The sequence below is a fragment of the Dendrobates tinctorius genome, unplaced genomic scaffold (genome assembly GCF_039654945.1).
Source record: "Dendrobates tinctorius isolate UK_male_01 unplaced genomic scaffold, ASM3965494v1 ptg000022l, whole genome shotgun sequence".
Classification (NCBI taxonomy): domain Eukaryota; kingdom Metazoa; phylum Chordata; class Amphibia; order Anura; family Dendrobatidae; genus Dendrobates; species Dendrobates tinctorius.
Genome location: NW_027361690.1, coordinates 9444469 through 9466884, shown reverse-complemented (window position 1 = coordinate 9466884; position 22416 = coordinate 9444469). Strand labels below are relative to the sequence as shown.

The 22416-nt window shown below is 42.0% G+C and overlaps 1 protein-coding gene across 2 annotated transcripts in view; it reads right to left on the bottom strand.

Annotated features, from left to right (window-relative positions):
* The window catches only part of LOC141084038 (tropomodulin-2-like), a 103016-nt gene that overhangs the window by 44362 nt on the left and 36238 nt on the right, over positions 1 to 22416 (bottom strand). For both annotated transcript variants that reach the window (XM_073568426.1, XM_073568425.1), the window contains one exon: positions 20027 to 20183. In XM_073568426.1, the coding sequence (XP_073424527.1) occupies positions 20027 to 20183 (157 nt within the window). The remainder of the gene's footprint in view (positions 1 to 20026; positions 20184 to 22416) is intronic.

Below are 22416 nucleotides of genomic sequence, written 5' to 3'. Positions count from 1 at the left end.
AAGAAAATTATAAGGGTGCCCATACTTTTGCACCGGTCAAATTTTGTTTAAATGCAGATTGCACATTTTCTGTTAGTACAATAAACCTCATTTGAATCCACAAATATAACTGAGTCCATCAGTTATTAGATATATGAAACTGAAATAGCTGTTGCAAAAACCAAAATTGTTATAAAGAAAAAAGGTTAACATTAATAGGGGTGCCCAAACTTTAACATATGACTGTAGCTAGCATTTCTGTTTTTGCCTCCTACGGTGACTCAATCATAACACCCCGCCTCCCTTAGAGCATCAAACACTGCTTGGACCTTTTCCAGGTGAGTCTCCCAGTCCAGGGTAAAGATAGAATCATAGAATCATAGAATCATAGAGTTGGAAGGGACCTCCTGGGCCATCTGGTCCAACCCCCTGCTCAAAGCAGGATTCGCTAAATCATCCCAGTCAGATGTCTGTCCAGCCTCTGTTTGAAGACTTCCATTGAAGGAGAACTCACCACTTCTCGTGGCAGCCTGTTCCACTCATTGATCACTCTAACTGTCAAAAAGTTTTTTCTAATATCTATTCTGTGTCTCCTCCCATTCAGTTTCATCCCATTGCTTCTAGTCTTTCCTTGTGCAAATGAGAATAAAGTTGATCCTTCTACAATGTGACAGCCCTTTAGATATTTGTAGACAGCTATTAAGTCTCCTCTCAGTCTTCTCTTTTGCAAACTAAACATTCCCAAATCCTGCAACCTTTCCTCATAAGACAGGGTTTGCAGACCGGTCACCATTCTGGTCGCTCTTTTCTGAACTTGCTCCAGTTTGTTGATGTCTTTTTTAAAATGTGGTGCCCAAAACTGGACACAACATTCCAGATGAGGTCTGACCAAAGAGGAGTAGAGGGAAATAATTACTTCACGTGATCTAGACTGTATGCTTCTGTTAATACATCCTAGAATTGCATTTGCCTTTTTTGCTGCTGCATCACACTGTTGACTCATATTCAGTCTGTGATCTATTAGTATACCCAAGTCTTTTTCACATGTGCTGTCACTTAGCCAGATTCCTCCCATTCTGTATATGCTTTTTTCATTTTTATTGCCCAGATGTACTACTTTGCATTTCTCCCTGTTAAAAACCATTCTGTTAGTTGCTGCCCACTTCTCCAGTTTATTTAAATCTTTTTGAATCCTCTCTCTCTTCTCTAGTATTAGCTATCCCTCCTAGCTTAGTGTCATCAGCAAATTTAATCAGTTTACCCTCAATTCCTTCATCTAAATCGTTGATAAAGATGTTGAACAATACAGGGCCCAGGACAGAGCCCTGTGGTACCCCACTTGAGACATTCTTCCAACTGGATGTGCAGCCATTTACGACCACTCTTTGGGTCCGATCACTAAGCCAGTTATGAATCCACCTAACAGTCGCCTTGTCCATTCCATACTTAGTCATTTTTTCAATAAGGATTGTATGAGAGACTTTGTCAAATGCTTTGCTGAAGTCAAGATATACTATATCTACAGCATTTCCTTGATCCACCCAATCAGTGATACCGTCATAGAAGGAAATTAAGTTAGTCTGACAAGACTTATTAGTTACAAACCCATGCTGACTCTGTTTAATCACTTCATTCTTATCCAGGTATTGACATACATGTTGTTTAATAATTTGTTCAAAGATATTTCCTGGTATAGAAGTCAGACTCACCGGCCTATAGTTGCCTGGGTCCACCTTCTTCCCCTTTTTGAAGATAGGAACAACATTTGCTCTTCTCCAGTCTTCTGGCACTTCTCCTGTTCTCCAAGAATTTTCAAAGATTATGGAGAGGGGTTCAAAAATTTCTTCTGCTATCTCCTTCAGTACTTTGGGGTGTAATTCATCTGGACCTGGAGACTTGAATTCATTTAGGTCAGCTAAGTGTTTCCTCACTATCTTTCTGTTTATAGATATCCTGGATTCTTCTATTCCCTTAATAGGACAGTGAAGAACAGTTGATGTTACATTTTCTTTCTGAGAGAAAACAGATGCAAAATAGGAATTTAAAAGTTCAGCTTTCTCAACATCCTGTCTTACCATTTCATCATTTTCATCCTGTAAAAATCCTATAGCATCTTTGACTTTTCTTTTACTTTTGACATATCCCCAAAATCCTTTATTATTGCTTTTGACATCTCTTGCAAGCCTCAATTCATTTTCAGCTTTAGCTAATCTGATTTGTGCCCTGCAGGTTCTGCAGACAGCATTATATTCTTCTTTAGATATGCCTCCCTCGCTCCATTTTATAAACATTTTTTTCTTCCTTTTTAGCATGTGCTTAAGTTCTGTGTTCATCCATCCTGGTTTCCTTAAATGCTTCCCATTTCCCATCCTTCCTGGACATTTTTGTCTTTAAGGATATCCGGCCATTGGATCCCTCCAATTCTCTTTCTGAATCCCTTAAAATCTGCCTTTCTGAAATCTAACCTTGACGTCTGAGTCTTCACAGGTCTTCCTCCTCTAGTTATCTAAAATTCTAAAATAGCATGGTCGCTACCTCCTAAGGTCCCAGCCACTTTTACCTCCTCAACCATTTCCTCCCTGTTTATAAGGATTAGATCCAAGGTAGCAGTTCCCCTTGTTTTCTCCCCTACCTTTTGGAAGATAAAGTTGTCAGCAAGAGAGGATAAGAATTTCCTTGACCTGTTAGTTTTGCCTGAGAGAGATTCCCAACAAATGTCTGGATAGTTGAAATCTCCCATGACAACTATGTCATATATTTTGGAGAACTTGGCCATTTGATGCATAAAGAGTTCATCCATATCTTCAGCTTGCACAGGCGGCCTGTAGTAAATGCCTACAATGGTGTCCTTTCCATTGTTCTGTCCTTGTATTCTTACCCAAACAGTTTCCACAGAACTCCCAGTCACTGAAGCTTCAATCTCTGTGCAGATATACGCGTTTCTAACATACAATGCGACACCCCCTCCTCGTTTATCAAGTCTGTTTCTTGCAAATAAGTTGTATCCTTCTAGTCTTGTATTCCATTCATGTGTATTGTCCCACCAAGTTTCAGTGATTCCAATGACATCATATTTCTTTTCCTGTGTTAGTAGTTCCAATTCTCCTTGTTTGTTGCCCATGACGATATCATCCAGATACGCGGCTGCGTATAGCTTATGAGGTGCAAGGAGTCTATCCATAGCCCTCTGGAAGGTTGCCGGAGCCCCCTGCAGGCCAAACGGCATCCGGACATACTGGAAGCACCCGTCTGGTGTAGAAAATGCCGTCTTCTCCCTGGCTTCCTGTGCCATGGGGATCTGCCAATATCCCTTTGTCAGATCCAAGGTGGTTATGTACCTGGTAGGCCAAGGCTCTCAATGAGCTCATCAACACGTGGCATGGGATAAGCGTCGAACTTGGAGACCTCATTCAGCTTCCGGTAATCGTTGCAGAACCTCCATTCACCATCAGGTTTTGGGACCAGGACAATCGGTCTCGACCAGTTGCTCTTGGATTCCTCAATGACCCCGAGCTTCAACATACGCTGCACCTCCTTGGAGATTACCTCTCGACGGGCCTCTGGAATTCGATATGGCTTCACGTTCACCCGCACATGTGGATCGGTCAGAACTTCTTGCTCCACAACCTTCGTGCACCCCGGTAACTCTGAAAACAGGTCCCTGTTTTTCTGGAGTAACTCCCGGCACTGCTGTTTCTGGGCCTTCGATAGCATCTCTGCTATGGTAACAGCTCCTACCTCCCCTTCTAGGTTGCCCAGCAAGCACGGAGTTACCACTGGCTCTCTATCTTGCCACGGCTTGATGAGGTTGACATGGTAAACCTGGTATGGCTTCCGTCTTCTGGGTTGGTGGATCTTGTAGTTTACGTCTCCCGGAACTCGGTCTCCCGGATTGAACTGCCTCACTTTTGCTGACCGGTTGTAGACCCTGGCCTGAGCCTCTTGTGCCTGGCGGAGATGTTCTTTAACAATGGGCATGACCTTCGCAACCCTCTGCTGCATCAGTGCCACATGCTCAATGACGCTTCTGTGGGGCGTGACTTCGGCTTCCCAGGTTTTCTTGGCTATATCTAGGAGACCTCGTGGATGTCGGCTGTACAGAAGCTCGAAGGGCGAGAACCCTGTGGAGACCTGGGGGACTTCATGGATAGAAAACAGCAGATACGGTAAGTGACAATCCCAGTCTCTACCATCTTTCTCTGACTTTTCTTAGCATGCTCTTCAGTGTCTTGTTAAACCTCTCAACAAGGCCATCTGACTGCGGATGGTACACTGAAATTCTCAACTAGGAGATTTGCAGGACTCTGCACAATTCCCTCATCAGCCTGCTCATAAAAGGTGTCCCCTGGTCGGTCAGGATCTCCTTCGGCAAACCCGTCAGGGAAAACACATGGACCAGCTCACGGGCTATACTCTTCGCGGAGGTATTTCTCAGGGGAACTGCTTCAGGATAGCGGGTGGCATAGTCCAGGATGACTAATATATACTGATGGCCCCGGGCAGGGACCGACCAAGTCCATGGCAATTCTCTCAAATGGCACCTCAATAATGGGCAGTGGCACAAGGGGGTTCTGAAAATGAGATGTGGGGGCAGTTAACTGACATGTCGGGCAGGACCTGCAATAGTTTGCTATTTCCCGGTGACACCCAGGCCAATAGAACCACTGTACAATCCGTTCCCGCGTTTTTTCCACCCCCAGGTGTCCCCCCCAAGATGTGTGAATGGGCCATGTCCAACACTTTCCATCTATAGGGACCTGGTACTATTAACTGCTCTACCACCTCCTCCCTTATTTTCGTGACCCTATATAACAACTCCCCACTCATCATAAAATAGGGAAACCTTGTGTCCGCTCCCGGGTCTTGTGCAACCCCATTAATGACGGTGACATTGTTAAAGACTTCTCTCAGTGTTGGGTCCCTATGTTGAGCAGTCCCAAAATTCTCTCCGGCCACCCCTAATTCCGGAATGTCAGATACAGGAGACCCTTCCTCCTCATCCCCAACAAGGACACATAAAGGAAACCCGTCTACCTCTGATGGGGGCAATACCTTATTAGGGTTCATTGGTTCCCTGCTCTTGCTAGCAATCTCAGAACCCTTACCCCACAGATCCTAAAACAGACAAAAATCCTGGCCTATAATTGTAGGATGCAACAAGTCCCGAACGACGCCAACTTCATGGGACTCGGTGCCATGCGCCATTTCAATGTTCACCCTGGCCATAGGGTAGTCTTTTGCATCGCCATGTATATACTGAACGCCGACCTTTTTACCCGGGAGTAGGCTGAGAGGAAAGGTTGCCCGTACATGAGTCACCAAGCTCCCGGAGTCTAGCAGCGCCATTACTGCTCGACCGTTCACCTTCACAGGACACGCTTGCGGCCCCTCATTAGGTGGAGTTCACACTGCAAACTGGACATGCATAGTATGAACTACGGCGTCCCATGCTGCAGTCCATTTGCTCGGTGGTCTGGGGACAATGGGCAGCTATATGTCCTGGCCCGTGGCACTTCCAGCAAATAATATCACCCGTGGGGACATTGAGCACCGCCTCCCCCGCCCCTTTTGACCTTGGACACCCCACCCCTTTTTGGGACTCCGCCCCCTGCTGGAACCCCCAATACGGAACGGGTTGCTTCCCCAAGGAGCCTTCCATCCCCTCGCATCTCTCGACCAGTCCGACCAGTTCATCGGCATTCTGGGGATCCCCCTGGGCAACCCAAGTCTGTAGGGGTCTCGGCAGGTAATGCACAAACCGATCCATTACCACTCGCTCTATCATCTGTGCAGGGGAAGATGACTCTGGCTGCAGCCATTTCTGGACCAGGTGCAATAGGTCGAACATTTGGGAGCGCGGCGGTTTGTCCCGGTGATAGGCCCAGCGGTGAACTCGCTGTGCCCTGATAGTCATTGTCACCCCCAAAAGTGCAAGAATTTCCACTTTTAGTTTGGGAGACTCCTTGGCGTCTTGTACAGTCAAGTCATAGTACGCCTTCTGGGGCTCCCCCGTCAGGTATGGGGCCAGTACCTCTGCCCACTGCTCTGGCTGAAGTTTTTCCCTCTCAGCCACCCTCTCAAACACCGTCAGAAAGGCCTCAACATCATCCTCAGGGGTCATTTTTTGTAATGCGCGTCTTACCGCGTTCCTGACTTGGGTGGCATCAGCCAAACCTGGGGTTGGGGCACTCGTCCTGCCCTACTGGATGGCGGTTGCCAGATGCTGCATCTGCTGCCGTTGCTCCTGCAGGCTCTGCTGGAACTGCTGCCGTTGCTCCTGCTGGATCTGTTGGATCTGCTGTAACAACAGCCTGTTGGTCTCCTGTTGCTGTGCCTGTGCCTGGACCAGGTGTTTCAGCAGGTCTTCCATTATTTCAGGTAGTGCTTTCTGCCTTGCTGAAAACTTTACCCAGGACATGCAGCAACTGTCTCAAGTCTCTGGTGGGATCGCTGCCTGCATTCTCCACCATTTGTAGGGATTCGACTCGCTCAGGTGCAGCGGGAGACAATCATGAGACAGGTTCTTCCAAAGTTCATGAGGTTTATTTACGTCAAAAACCCACAGAGCAGCGTATCACCTAAAATAGCCTTTAGCTTAGGCAAAAAGAACACAAACCTCCGTGGCTTCAGACTCGGACCGGGAGTCTCAGCACACATGGAAGGTTTAGTCCTCCCCACCTACAACTGCCAGGTTCAGGAGCAGGCTACATTATAAGGGTGTAGCCACCCAGCAGCTGACCTGTCACGTGACTGTGACCTCACCACAGATCCTTGCAAAACATTAGTAATATAGCAATAACTATTATGCCTTACATTACGGAGACAAGACCTCTCTGAGACACATATCTCCCATCGATTATACAACCCTTAGCCACGCCACACATGATAAATACAATGCAGTAATAGGAATGTATCATCTTGCTAATATCCCCGTTTCCCAAAAATACCCTGACTTTCCATGTCAGTCTTGTGACAGTTTTGCTAACAAATGTCAAACATCTGAAATTAGGCAACTTGTAAGAGAACAGATTTGTAGTGCGTGTCATGTATTTTACCAACACGATCAAAGTAAACAGGATGAAAAAGGAGAATCCGTTCCTGTGTTTGAAGAACGCTCCTGCGAGCTTTGTGGATATAATTTGTATCTGGAAGTAATCAAAGTGGAGATCCTGTTTTTGCAAATCTCCATTACGTTATTGCCAGCTATAGGATTGTAGCAGGATACAGCGCCAAGAGACACATATTTATTTAGCTGTGCAAGCTGAATCCCGCTAGATGGGACCACCAAAGGATTCAATCCCCGTGCACGAAGGCAGCTATAGCTATATCACCAAAATCTTAACGATATTTGTAAAGGGCTTATTAACCATATAAAGCCAGGAGACACAACTGACCAGGGTTCCTGTGGTCCATGTTAGTTCCCTCCTATCTCTGCAATCCTCCTCTTCTCAAACTATAAAAATACAATATAGTCTACTGAGAGTCTACTATCCTTCTGCAACATCTTAATATTATACACTAAAAGGTTACAAAATACCGAGGACCCCTACATATATACCGCCAATGCCTTGTTACATGGTTTACCTTACAAGTGATGTCATGCATTTTGTACAGGTATTGCTCAAGAAAGGACATTGTGTGTCCAACATCTGTCCTGCCATATATCCAATATGTCTTAGGCCAGCAGGAGCTTCACAAGTGCAGCTTGGTAGCCTATTGGTTGAAAAGGTACATGGATGGGGCGTGGCCTAGGCGCAGGTGATGTAAGTCGCACTGCGTGCGTGCGCCTGAGGTAACCCTCTACAGCTACTGACTATGCAACTACAGTATATTTCTAAATTTTCGCTCTCATTCATACTTACCAGTATTTACCAGATGTTTCCTGTCAAAATCGGATATACCTAGGACATTTTATCCTGAGGCGAAGACTGCGGCCTGCTAAAATGGCGTCGGTTGATGCCATGTCACTGTGAGAGATCCTGTCTGAGGTAAAAAAAACTCAAAGACTGCCTCTTTTTTCTTTATATTTTATTTTTCACCTTTCATCACATTGGTGTGAATTTATATTCATTTTCCCACAATTTTTTTGACTTTTGGAGCTTTTATCAATTTTCAGTGACATTTTCGTTATTTTGATATTGCGCCAATTTATTGGAAGATTTCCTCTTGGACCCTCTCTGGATGTACCCCTGTTCAACCAGGCGGTTTTAGCCCCCTTTTGACTGTGTTATACCCTGGCACAGCGGGGGTGAAGATCCTGTCAGAAATTTCTCTGGGCGCCATCTCCTGCCTTCCAGTGACGTCACCGCTAATCGGTGGGCATCATAAAACATATCAAAACACCTTCTGGGACCTTCTGTGTGTGTGCCCCTACCTAACCGGGGGGTTTTCGCCCTTTTAATTTTGTTTGGCCTGGGCAGATCGCTGGTGAAGACTTGGACTGAGACTGCTGCAGGCGCCATCTCCCTCCCTCTCAGTGACGTCACCGCAATAAGCGTTTTTTTTCCTGTGATCAAATTTGAACTAGACTGGTTTTAACCCTCATTTTGGGGCTGCCCCTTGTGGAGCGGGGGGTCGGGGATCTCTTTTGTGTGTATTTTCATTGGACACACTGCTGTGGAAGTTCCCCCCACAGACCGCTGGGCTCTGCTGCGCTGCGGTTCCTCCTCCTCTGCCAGTGACGTCACCGCTATTCGGGTGGCGTCACAAAATACATTGGAACCCCCCCGTGACCTTCTATAGGTCAGCCCGTCTAACCGGGGGGTTTGCGTCCCCTTTTAACTTTATTTTGCCTGGGCACATCGCAGGTGAAGATTTGGATTGGGACTGCTGCAGGTGCCGCATCCCTCCCTCCCAGTGATGTCACCGCTATATGCAGTTTTCTTCTGCGCTCAAAATTGAATAAAAATTTATCTATCCCCATCTATGGGGTTGCCCCTGATGGACCGGGGGGCTTTGGATCTTTTTTGAATTTGTTTTACCAGGACACATTGCCCGAGAAGTTCCTTTGTCAGCTCGCCCTATTCCTCTATACTCCGGCTGCTCCTCCTCCTGTGACATCATCGCTGAATCAGGGCCTTCTTCTGACTGGAGTGGAGATCCCCAGCTGCATTGTCCTGACGTGTCTGGCTGTGACAGGCACGGATCGCTGTATACTCCTGCTCCACAGGTTTCCTCACCTCTGCCTGTGACATCGCCGTTGATTGCAGCCTGTCTGGAAGCTGTGGGGGACTGCAGTCGCCGCCTATGGTAGCGGCCATTTTATTGGTGGGTCTAGTGTCGCAGCTGCTGGGGGCGGCCATTTTCTTGGTGGGTTTGAACTCAATATTTGATGTTGCTTTATTTACTGTTCTTGCATTCAAAAGTGTATACACATACTTCATCATACTGATTGGTATAGGGGATTGTTGCTCATTTAATATATAAATAACAAATATACTATATAATTAGTATTAATTATTTAAAACTAAATAATAAGTTTATAAAGTATAATTATAATATTTAATATATAAATTGGAGGGAGAGGGGAGAGAGGAAACAGAAGAAACAATAATATTGGAAATAATAAATAAAACATAATAAAATCCAAAAAAACAAAAAAATAAATAAAACAAATAAATAAAAAATTTTAGTAAAAATTGACATTGGGTAGCGGTGGTCCCTAGCCGGTCACCTGAAAATAACACAACCCTATACACTTCTGTGTCATTATCTCCCGGGTTAATTTATTTAATATAAAGTTACTATTCTACTCTTTCTCAGTTCTTGGTTATATCACTTGGCAAAATGAGTCATTTCAACTCAAAATTACTTAAGGCTAAAACTACAGGTGTCTCTAGAGGACAAAAGCAAAATAAAGAACCCAAGTCTCCTCGTGGTTCTTCCAGGGACACGGTTAATCTATTGAGTCCGCTTAAGTCCCGTTCTCCCATTGACAGAGACTGTTCGCAGCTTTCTACCGACAATGTGTCTCTCTCGTTGTCCACACATGGTGCTTGTTTGACAACGTTAAGTGGAGATCTTCCTTCCTCAAATTCTCATACTGAGACAATGGATCTTTCTTCCTCTTCAAAGAGGAAGGGTCCCTCGGGTGGGGGGAGTACGCGGTCTTCCAATGCCAATTCCTCGGGGGAGGATTGTATTTCTTCTTCCCCCAACCCTACTCCAAAAAAATCCAGGCCGAAACCTAAGGAGTTGTCTGGGGCCTTCCCTGGTGCTACAACCCTTGAGGCATATATGAACACATTAGTTGAAAAACTTAGTGCCAGGATGTGTATCGACATGGCTAACCAAACAAAGCTTTTTCAAGGCACTCTTGAACACTTTACTGCTCGGTTGGATAACCATGAGTCTAGATTGGGAGAATTGGAAAAATCACAAACGGTATCTCTAAAACACCATTCGGAGTCCAAGTCTGAGATACACCAGTTGCGACTTAAATTGGCAGATCTGGAGGACCGCTCCCGCCTCAACAATATTAAAATCAGGGGTATATCGGAAGATATTTCACCTGTCAAGCTTTCTGACTATGTTAAGGGAGTTTTTAGGAGGATGATTCCCAATCTTTCGGATACGGATCTTATCATTGATCGTATCCATCGTCTTCCTAAGCCTCCTTCCATCCCTAAAGACCTACCCAGGGATGTAATTATGAAAATTCATTTCTACCACATAAAAGAGAAAATTCAGAATTTGGTCAGAATTATGGGAGGCTTCCCGGAACCATATCACCATCTAAAGTTGTTTTCTGATCTATCTAAAGCAACTATAGAAGGTCGGAAACACTTTCGATCACTGACCTCCGTGTTGCGGGAGCGAGGCCTTCCTTATAAGTGGGGCTTTCCTCTACGCCTCTTTTTTAATTACAAAGGGAAGAATGCAACTTTTCTTTCACCTGAAGAGGGGTTCCAATTTCTGAAATCTCAGGGTGTCTTGTCCTCTGTTCCTACAGTTTCTTCTGCTGGTCCAGGACATGTCACCTGAGCCTATTGTGATGTGTGTCTATAGGTTATCTGATATTATATGATTTAATATTGTGCTTAGCTTGTATATTTGTCTATTTGATATATGTGTTAATGAGGGTTTCCTTAGCCTTGCGCTGCACGGACTTTTCCCCCGGCGCAAGTAGGAGAACCATTTTCAGTGGTTTCCCTCTTAGGGTTCTAACACTGTACAATTTTAAGTTTGTACTTATTCTTTGGTTATTTAGTTTTGTAGTGTTTTATTTTTTTGACACTTTCCAGCTGGTGATTGTTTTTTAACGCCAATTTTTCTCTTTTTTTATGGTACTTACATTAGTTACTTATAACGTTAAGGGGCTTAATAGTCCAAATAGGCGTTTTTCCTTTCAGCGAGAAATTAATAAATCTACAGCAGATTTCTTGTGCCTCCAGGAGACTAAATTTAAAATTAATAATCATCCCACGTTTTCCCTAAAAAATTACCCTCATGTTTTTGAGGCCTCGTGTCCCTCTAAAAAGGCAGGTGTCATGACCCTAGTCAGGGACTCCTTGTCGTTCGAACTGCTGGAGGAATTGGTTGATGTGAACGGTCATTTTCATGTCCTTGTCTGTTCTATAGACTCCCAAATTTATACCATTGTCAATATCTATGCTCCTACTAAAGGTCAAATTAGGTTTTTCAACAAATTACTAAAAAAAACTTGAACCGCTAAAGAGAGGCATTCTTTTACTCTTAGGTGATTTTAAATTGGTACCCGATAATACGCTTGATGCCTCTTCTTTCAGTAGACTTAATTTCCCTTCTTTAAATAATTGGCTTTTCACTAATGAATTTTTTGACGTTTTTCGTTGTCTCAATTCCACCTCAAAGGAATATACATTTTTTTCTGACTCTTATTTATCTGCCTCTCGTATTGACCTCATTTTGTCAGACGTATTTTCTCTCCCTAGATTTTCCTCAGTTTCAATTGGAAATAAATCTATTTCAGATCATGCTCCTGTTATTGCCAAGTTGGTTGAGGGGCACTCTGTTAATAATCAGCAGTTGTGAAAGTGTAATGCTTCTATTTCCTACTTACCATGAGGAAATATCTAAATCTCTCAATTTTTATTTTTCAGAAAAAATATTTGATCCTTCCAAACCGTTCCTCCAGTGAAATGCTCACAATGCGGTTATACGATGCACTCTTATTCGTATTTCCTCCTGTATAAAAAATTTTAACCGTCAAAAAATTAAAAATTTGCAGGCTTTGATTAAGGAGAAAGAGTTGGAATTGTACTTATCTAAGAATCCTCCCTCTAGCTCCACATCTCTAGCTGATTTATCCCATCTTCGAAATGAATTAAGGGCCAAAATTTTTTCGTTCTATGATTCAGCAGTAAAGCAATCAAAATTTCATCATTAAATGTCCCTTAATAAACCCACCCGTTTTATGGTTAATCGAATAAAGAAGCTTAGAGTACGCAACCGCATTGACAAAATTATTTCTCCTAAGGGATTATCCCTCACCCACCCACAAGACATTGCAAATGAATTTGCGAAATATTTCAATCAACTGTATAATTTAAGGTCTGATCCCTCTCTTCCCGCTCCAGATGCGGACTCTATTAATAATTTTTTATCTTCGGTTAACCTTCCAAATCTCAACTCTGTGGACGCAGATTTTTTATCTGCTCCTTTTACTGCTGAAGAGATTGGTGACACCATTAGTCAATTAAAGTCATATAAAGCCCCTGGTCCCGATGGTTATAGTAACAATTATTATAAGTCTTTCCGCGACATTCTTGTCCCCCATTTAACTAAACTTTTTAATGCCGCTGCGTCCGTTGGTTCCTTCCCTAGAGAAAATTTAGATGCTACAATCGTACTAATTCCCAAACCCAATACTAATCCTGATCAAATTCTTAATTATCGTCCCATTTCATTAATAAATACTGACCTCAAAATTTATTCTAAAGTTTTAGCTAATCGTCTTAATATTATACTGCCCAAACTAATTTCCACGCACCAAATTGGCTTTATCAAACATCGGCAATCCATTGAAGGGACCAGACGGCTGATAAATATTATAAAGTTAATCAATTCCCAAAAACTTCCTTCTGCTCTAATTTCATTAGATGCAGAAAAAGCGTTTGATCGCTTGAATTGGACCTTTCTCCGATGCTCCCTACTAAAATTTGGATTTAATTTAGACTTTATCACCAAAATTATGGCCTTATATTCTGATCCTCAAGCAAAAATGTACATTAATAATCACTTTTCCTCCCCATTTCCAATTTCTAATGGTACCCAGCAGGGTTGCCCCCTCTCTCCATTGCTTTTTGCCCTTGCAATAGAACCGCTAGCCCAATTAATCAGAGATCATTCCTCCATAGAGGGTGTTCGAACAGATCGTCAGGAGTTTAAGATCAGTCTATATGCTGATGATGTCCTCCTGTCTCTCACTAATCTCTGCTCCTCTATTTCACATTTACAGTCCCTTCTTCAAAAATTTTCCTCCCTTTCCTATTTTAAGATTAATGAGTCCAAATACAACATTTTCCAATTTAATCTCATCAATTCTCAAATCAGGAGTATAAAGGCTGTCTCTTCTTGGGGTTGGGAGAAGAGGGAAATTGTTTATTTAGGTCTGCGGTTTTTTAGAAACCTTGGATCTCTGATTTCCACTAACCTAGATACCCTAATTGCCTCCATTTCTAAAGGACTTAATTTCTAGGCAGACAAAGAATTATCCTGGTGGGGAAAATGTCTAGTAGCCAAATCAATATTCCTTCCCAAAATCCTTTATGTTTTCAGATCCCTTCCCCTGCTTGTTTCCACTTCTTATTTAACTAGTCTGCAGACACGCCTTAATTTATTTATTTGGGGAAATAAAAAGGCCCGTATTGCTTCGAATCAGTTATACAAACATAAGTTACGTGGAGGAATGGGACTGCCTAACATCTCAGCTTATTATTACTCTAATCTTATTAAGCAAAGTCTATGTTGGTGGTCAACTGGCCATATACCTTCATGGGCGGACTTGGAATTTTATTTTAATAAAAATTCCCCTCCTTGTTCTCTTATTTTGAATCTATTGACATCTAAGCATTTATCTCAGTCTAATCATCCAATTTTTATGGCTGCTATTGTGGCTTGGAGGAAGTTTTTAAAATTTAAGAGTGGTTTTTCTAGGATTCAACTCCTGTCGAGGCTTCCTCTCGCTTTTCTGGCCTCTGTTTATTCATTCGATTTGCATTCTTCTTGGGCTTACTGGGGTATTTCTAAATTAAATGACATCTTTGATGGTCATAAATTTGTATCTTTTTCTCATCTTAAGAATAGGTTTGGGGTTCCCTCCTCTGCTTTTCTACACTTTACTATGTTGAAAGAATTTTTGACTCCACTGGTGACTCGCTGCCCTCTGCTATCGGAGCCAGCGATCAATATTTTATGCAACTCAGGCCACAATATTTTTTGGCCCACTCGTTATATCTACCAGTGGTTCAACAACGATTCTGCATTTATAAAATCCCAATATATAAGAAAAAATGGGAATCGGTTTTGAATTTTTCTGTTACCCCAGATGTTTGGGAACTGACCATGTCTCTAACCTACTCTGCTACCATGTCTATCGCTCTCCATGAGTCCTACTTTAAAATCATATCGAGATGGTACTATTAGCCATCTCGTCTAGCTTTTATCATTCCTTCCACCTCCCCTCTCTGTTGGAGGGATTGCAGGCATCATGGTAGCCTTTCCCATTTATTTTGTTTTTGTCCACGTCTTCGGCATTTTTGGGACGACATCTCCTCTCTTATTTCTCATATTTTAAATCAATCAGATTTTTCACTGACTCCTCAGTTCGCCCTGCTCTCGTTGGATGCAAGTCATTTGAATCCTTCTGTTAGGAAATTGGTTATTCATTTACTTTTGGTTTCTAAAAATGAAATTGCGTTTTATTGGAAATCCACTTGAGTGCCCTCTTCACTCGATATTATTGCAAAGCTGACTTTACATAAGTCATATGAGCAAAAATTGGCATTGCTGAATGGCTGCCTTCCTTCCTTTATAAAGAAATGGTCTCACTGGCTGGAATTGTTTCCATGAGTTCTTATTATTATTATTTATAGTCTGGTTGTGTTTTTGTATTTTTTCTTTCATGTGTCATGAATGCCTCATGATATTGCATTTATGTATGCTCTGTTATAAAATGTTAATAAAATTGTTTGGAAAAGACAAGGTACATGGATGGCAAAATACTGTAGTTCAGTTTTGCTATGAAGGGCCGGTATCAGCACCAATCAAACCCTTTCCATTGATGATATCTGCCATACATGCACAATGGATATACACATAACACGTATGGAGCGAGGACAGGAATTTTGCTATATAGTCAGCCTTCTAGTCTAACGATCGGCTCTAGTTGGGTCCAATCATGGCATATTAACAGCTTATATGCTACTGTTAATTTTGACAGCGGCATTTAAAAAGTTCAATATTTGGGTAGAGGTTTCCATTTAAATGCCCCGCCTTGCCTACCACAATGCAGGGTGTCAATGCTATTGTCAATGCTACTAAGTACCTCCCAAATGGGCTTCTTACCAGATCATTATTTGCAATATTTCAGTATCTGCTCCTCATTTGAAAATAACTAATATAAGAAACCCACTGAGAAGAATAATCCTAATTACATGCAGATTTGAGGTTTATTGCTGCTGTTTAGCCTTTATTCCCTTTTTCCACAATAGTCTAATGGCTTTCACTTGTAATTCTGCACATCAGAGCAAGACTGAGTTCTTCCCATTGATGTATTACAAACATTTAGATATATACAGAGCGGTAAGGCTGAGCATAAGGATTCATTGTTTCTTCGTGGATCACCATTGGATTTTAGTAGATTAATTTAGCATTACAATTCTGTGTCTTTAAGCAAACTTATAGCTAAAAACCATAAACTAATCATGAGACCTCCTATCTTGAGGCTTTGCAGCTCACAAACTGAAAATGAGACAGGAAATGGCAAAACACCACAGAAGATTTTTCTGGGAATAACACAGAACATCTCTAAAAGCAATCTGTCTTCAGATTTTTCCCTACTAAACTAAAACCAGTGTATTGTCACAGAATGATTGACCATTGGTGAAAAAATATTTGAAATGGGATCACAAGTGCTCTAAGAGTGATCCTAAGCCATGTAAGTGCTCTGGCTGACATGAACAAACCCTGCCCAAACGCTGTGGACATCATCCTCAAAGACATCTACAGACTGGACAGTACAGTGCACGCGCCACCCCATCGTAACGCACAGCACCGGTGCGGGATTTCAGAGCCAGACAGAATGTTATGAAGGGTGCACTGGGTTTACACAAAGCATTGACAAATTAATTGGCATACATAATAAAAATAATATTTGGGAAAAAATAGTCCCTCTGCACAATATATATCTATTCAGCTATTTTTAAAAGGGTTGGCCTCCCATAATACCGGATAAGTGATAAGTTGCTGACTGCTGGTGGTCCAATTGCTAGGACCCTAACTACTCTTGAGTAGAGATGTAAAGTTTGGGGTTTGTACCGGACATTAGGTGCTGAACTCCAAACACAGACTTCTACCGGAAGTCCGTTTTACAGTTCAGGATTTTAAGGAGGAGAGAGAGACATTTTGCAGCACCAATCTTTAATTGGCATACATAATAAAAATAATATTTGGGAAAAAATAGTCCCTCTGCACAATATATATCTATTCAGCTATTTTTAAAAGGGTTGGCCTCCCATAATACCGGATAAGTGATAAGTTGCTGATTGCTGGTGGTCCAATTGCTAGGACCCTAACTACTCTTGAGTAGAGATGTAAAGTTTGGGGTTTGTACCGGACATTAGTGCTGAACTCCAAACACAGACTTCTACCGGAAGTCCGTTTTACAGTTCAGGATTTTAAGGAGGAGAGAGAGACATTTTGCAGCACCAATCTTTAAGTCCCCATTGATTTCTATGTGGTTCGGATTCAGGTTCAGGCTCAGGTACAGTCCTGATACCCAAACCGAAGTTTGGACTAAAGTTAGGGCGAACCCGAACATCGACGGGTCCGCTCATCCATACTAGTGAGAACAGGGCTCTGGAGTGATCCGTTTAAATGAAGTGATGGTCCAATATATGTAGTTTTGCTCCAATGTCTATGGGAGTGACAAAGATAACTAAGCGCTGTAATCGTCCATCTCTGTCGATTCCATGGACAGTGAAAGGAACGATGGTGAAAATGTGGAACCATTACTCCTTTCAAATGGAGGACTCACTATAAGTGATAAATTCTAATGGTGGGCAAACCCCTTTAAAAGAAATCTATCAGGACAATTTTTTCTGTTGAAATCAGTGGTATAGATCCTGAAAAGGTCCGAGCACAACAGTAAAAATGATGCCTGGGTTATAGTAATCCGATGTGCCAGCACTTTGTATACAAGCTTTAAAGCCACATGCAAAGTAGCTTGGAAGTTCACTGGAGGCAAAGTTGTAGTATAAGTGCAAAATAATCTATATGTGGGGAATGCTATTAGGGATCGTGTCTTTAGTGAAAAGCACCCGAGTAGACCACAGACCTATATAGAAATGTAGGATAGGTTCACGTGGGGCTGATACACTGCGGATTCTCCATACAGATTTCCTGCTGTAGGAAAATCCACCATCACAGTGAATGAGGTTATAGCAAATCTTTTTAACTTACTACATGAAAATTTGCATGCAGTGACCTGGACATTAACCTGCAATTAATTTTTGTTGTAAATTTTACCACCAGATTATACCCTTTGCAATTGACACATAGATTGAATGAATTTTGCCCTCAATTTGTCATGGATTTTTTTTCCCACATAATCTACATCTCATGCGGATGTACCCTTAAAGCATTTAAATTACCGTATTGTGTTCAGAAAGACTAAAAGTATTGCAAAGGGTTAAAGTAGTGCACTGTCTGCTTATGTAACCAACCAGAAAATGAATCTAACCCTATAGCAAAGTCAAAAAAACATAAGTGAATCTGGATGCGGACCAATCCCACTTTTTTATAATGTATCAGATAGGAAACATTTGGCGTTCCCTTGTATCATAATAAAAAACACATGTTCCTCTTACTGAGGAAAAGACAAACAAGCAGAATGACCATTGCACAGCACAGTACAAATAAATGTAGGATCTTTAATAACATGGACCGCCCTTGCTGAAAATATACCAACCCTGCTTTTGGGCCTCATTCAAATGTGTGTGATATTCCTCGTACGTAAAAACACGGATTGTTGCTCATCAGTGTTTTGGATCCAAGTTTTGCCAGTGCCAATTTTTACCATCAGTGTTTCATCAGTAATTTTTTTACAGGCAAAAAAAAACCCCTGCAAAGCTTCTATAATACATTGCAATGTAAATTACAGGCAGCACAAGGATTGCACAAAGATTTTATCCGTGTGCGGTCCGTGATTTTCACAGACCCATGGACTTGTATGGGTAATTTTGATCCATGACTCAAAACAAAAATTGACATGTCTCCCTGGCTTTTTTGCAGACACACAAAGAAAGCCTGACAAGTGATCAGCCCCATAGATTACAATGGGTACGTGTCCTATCTGTGAAAATCAGGGATAGAACATGTACATAATTCAGTAACACTGAGTGAGGAGTTACAAAAAATCAAATTACTTAAAATCTAGAAAGAAATCAAGAGCAAGTTACAGTAAGTTTATTAAAAGAACACATTCAAACAAAAATCAAAATTGGGTCCACCGTGTGGTGGCAGGTCTAACACATGAATATACGATGCTTACGGGTGCCCAACCATCCCAAGCCATGTAAGACAAGGTGAGAAGGGTTTTGGAGAGGATGGGGAGGCTTGCATAGAAGAAAGGGATGGAATATGGAGGGGGAGGACAACCTATAGACATCCTCTATACAGTCCCACAGAATCTATTTCTATTAAATGCACAAAAATACTTAGATTAAAAATCTTGTTTATGAACTTATGGATATTTAAGATTAAGAAAAATCCGTGGAGAAGCTGAGCTCAAGCAGCCCTGTGTTTAGGGCTAACTATAAGAAAAATCTATAACGTATATTTAGAGTGTAGCTGAACCTATAATCACAGCCTTCCTGGATGGGCCGTGTTTCCACCATCTGCGGTAGATTAGTGACGTGCCTGTCATTCCATTCACCACAATGGAGATGTCTATGGGATCAACAAACCCAGAGTAACGTACAGAAAGGAAACACTTCTACCGCTCACTCTATAAATGAATGATGGACAGTAACACATGCTATATGCACCTCACAAATAACCAGGAGCTTCATGGTTTTTTGGTAAATGTTCTTTAAAGAAAAAAATGTGAGTAAACATTTATAACATATATGCAATATAGTTAGTGGGTTGATGAGAATCCCGTTTATATGTTTTGGATGTGGATACATTGATTTGTGAATTCAAATTTAATAATGTCATTTCTGAAAGTCTAAGGGTAGGGCTACACTGCGACTTTGGCCGCGACACAAGTCATGCAGCCATAGTTTGTTACTGCGCGCGTCCCTTCTACATAACAGTGCAACACAAGGAAAAAGGATCGCATTGCAATCCTGACGGTACTGCGACAATCGGATTGTAAACCTCAGGATATTGTATTGCACTACGATGTAGCAGTGACACATAGAGAACTTTGGCTGTACAACTTGTGCCACATTCACAATGCAGCACGAAGTAAAAAAGCCCATATGTCTGGAACAGTATGGAGCAATGGGAATAAAATAAAAACTTTTTTGACCTGGTGACAGATCCTATTTAAACTGTAAGGGCAGAGACACACTGGCGTACTTTTCGTCTGAGAATCGCATCGTAAAACTCGCACTGGCTGTGGCACTCCTGACCTGAGCTTGACAGCTGCATAGTAATCCATCACGCTGTCATGCTCAGGTCAGGAGAGGTGCCGGCCAGTTCGTGCTATGCGATGCGATTATCGCATGAGAAATTCGGCAGTGTGACTCCAGCCGAAACATCGTGTTACTGTTTCCTCTAATCCCATCATCACATGTAAATGATCACAGGTGGTCAGAACTATTGGCACTGGTTCCATTACCTTTCTTTTCCCCAGTAAAGGGCACATAGTCTTCTCTGTCTTGGTGCTCCATGGCTTCTTTCTGCAGATAAGACAGAAGATGTTCTCTGTCAAATGTCCCAGACGCTTCCTTTGTTGTCTGATCCTTCTGTCGGAACCCAGCAGGTAATAGGGCATTCTGAAAATCAATAAAAGGTTTTAGACTGCTTTATGCTCATCAAAGCTAGTCACTATTTGTTAGTGTGCTTTGTGCATATTAGGCTTAGTCTAAGACGCATTAAGGAGATATTATGATTCCAGTAATTAGATGTTAGTCATTGATGACAAGTTCTATACTATTCTAATGCACTTCGTACAGCCATTTTTCTCATGGCTTTCAAGATCTCTTTTTTGCAGTCATTCAATAGCACTATCATCATTTACATCTAGTAGATAGTAATCTGCCCTTGTACGTTACCTCTGTTTCATATCCACAAGGAAAAATGTTCCTAATTCATTATATCCCTTATAATGTGGCTGCTGAATACTATTATGTGGGCACTATAAGGCATATTATTCGAGCAAAATAATTCCAGGACAACACCACTCTATTCTAGGTGGGTCTCTTGAGTAAAAAATTTGGGGGTGCTGAGAGACCAAGAACAGTGAGTTGCACCAGAAGAACCTCTGGGAATGTATGTGTCTCTGAATATTGATGATCCCCGATGTATAAATACGCATTCCATTGTGTTCTGATCAAAATGTATTCTAATGCAAGGTGTTCTGCATTAATCACCTTTAACACCAAGATGTTGGGCTATTGGGCTGTTTATGTAATAGAGCTTTTTCCTATAAAATACTATAACTGCCAAAAGCCATGCCACTTGTGGTAGATTGGCTTCCTCGGCTGCTCACAGAGGTAGACACAGGAAACTTTCTCGTTTGAGTCTTCTACTGGTTTATTAAAAAAAGATACAGCATAAACCAAGGTTCAGCAAAATAAACATGGTCTTTCTGGCATAACGGGAAAACAATACAATAACATATAGCACAGTCTATGTTGCTGTGGAGATCCGCCCGCTTAGGGAAGACAACAGGGGTCAGCTCTCTTTATACAGCTCTGGAGCTCTCGTCTCCATGCACACTGAACGCTGAATGATTCAGTAGACTGACTATTTACCTTCTAGACACGACCCTGTGGTGAAGATATGGTGAACATTTTTCCCACTACTCTTCAGCCCAAAAAAACATGGCCGATTAAACCCTCTCAGCGCTTAGTGTGCTGGAGAATTTTCCACAGGTTTATATTACTGAAGCTTACATCCTCAGTGATACATATCTCCCCTACAGTACTTTACCAGTGAACTTGTCACACACTATATAGTAATGTGACCTCCAACCTCAATTCTACTATATAGTAGTGTAACCTCCAAGCTCCATACATCTGTATAGTAGTGTAACCTCCAAGCTCAATGTCACTCTATAATAGTGTAGCCTCCAAGTTCAATGCCACTGTCTAGTTGTGAACCCTCCAAGCTCAATGTCACCGTATGGTAGTGTTGCCTCCAAGCTCAATTTCACTGTATAGTAATGTAACCTCCAAGCTCTATGTCACCGTATGGTAGTGTACCCTCCAAGCTCAATGTCACTGTATAGTAATGTAACCTCCAAGCTCAATGTCACTCTATGGTAGTGAAGCCTCCAAGCTCAATCCCATGGTATAGTAGTGTAACCTCCAAGCTGAATGCCACAGTATAGTATTGCAACCTCTAAGCTCAATGTCCCTCTATAGTAGTATAGCCTTCAAGCTCAATTCCACTGTATAGCAGTGTAACCTCCAAGCTCAATGCCATTGTATAGAAATGCAAACTCCTAGCTTAATCTCACTCTATAGTAGTGTAACCCCTAAGCTCAATGTCACTTTATATTAGAGTAGCCTCCAAGCTGAATGTCACTTTATAGTAGTGTAACCTCCAAGCTCAATGCCACTGTATAGTGGTATAGCCTCCAAGCTAAATGCCACTGTACAGTAGTGTAACCTCCAAGCTGAATGTCACTTTAGAGTGGGTTAAATTCCACTGTAAAGTAATGCAACCTCCAAGCCACTGTATGGTAGTGTAATCTTCAAGCTCAATGTTACTGTTTAGTAGTGTAACTGTAAAATTTGTGCCACAATATCAACTAAACTTTAGACCAAAATAAAGAAGTGCAGATAATAAAAGACTGTGCCAATGCTTACACTGGTTACCAAGTATCGAGAAAATTAACTTCAAGTCCCTGGCATGTCTGTGTCTGCACTTGTGCCATCCTTGAAGTGGGAGCGGTCTTTGCGTTTCTTAATTTTAATCTCACCTCTTGGCTTCCAATACATTCCCTGAATATATCTTCTGCTCATTTCTCTAGGAAAAGAATGCTCTGGTAATAAAAGGGTT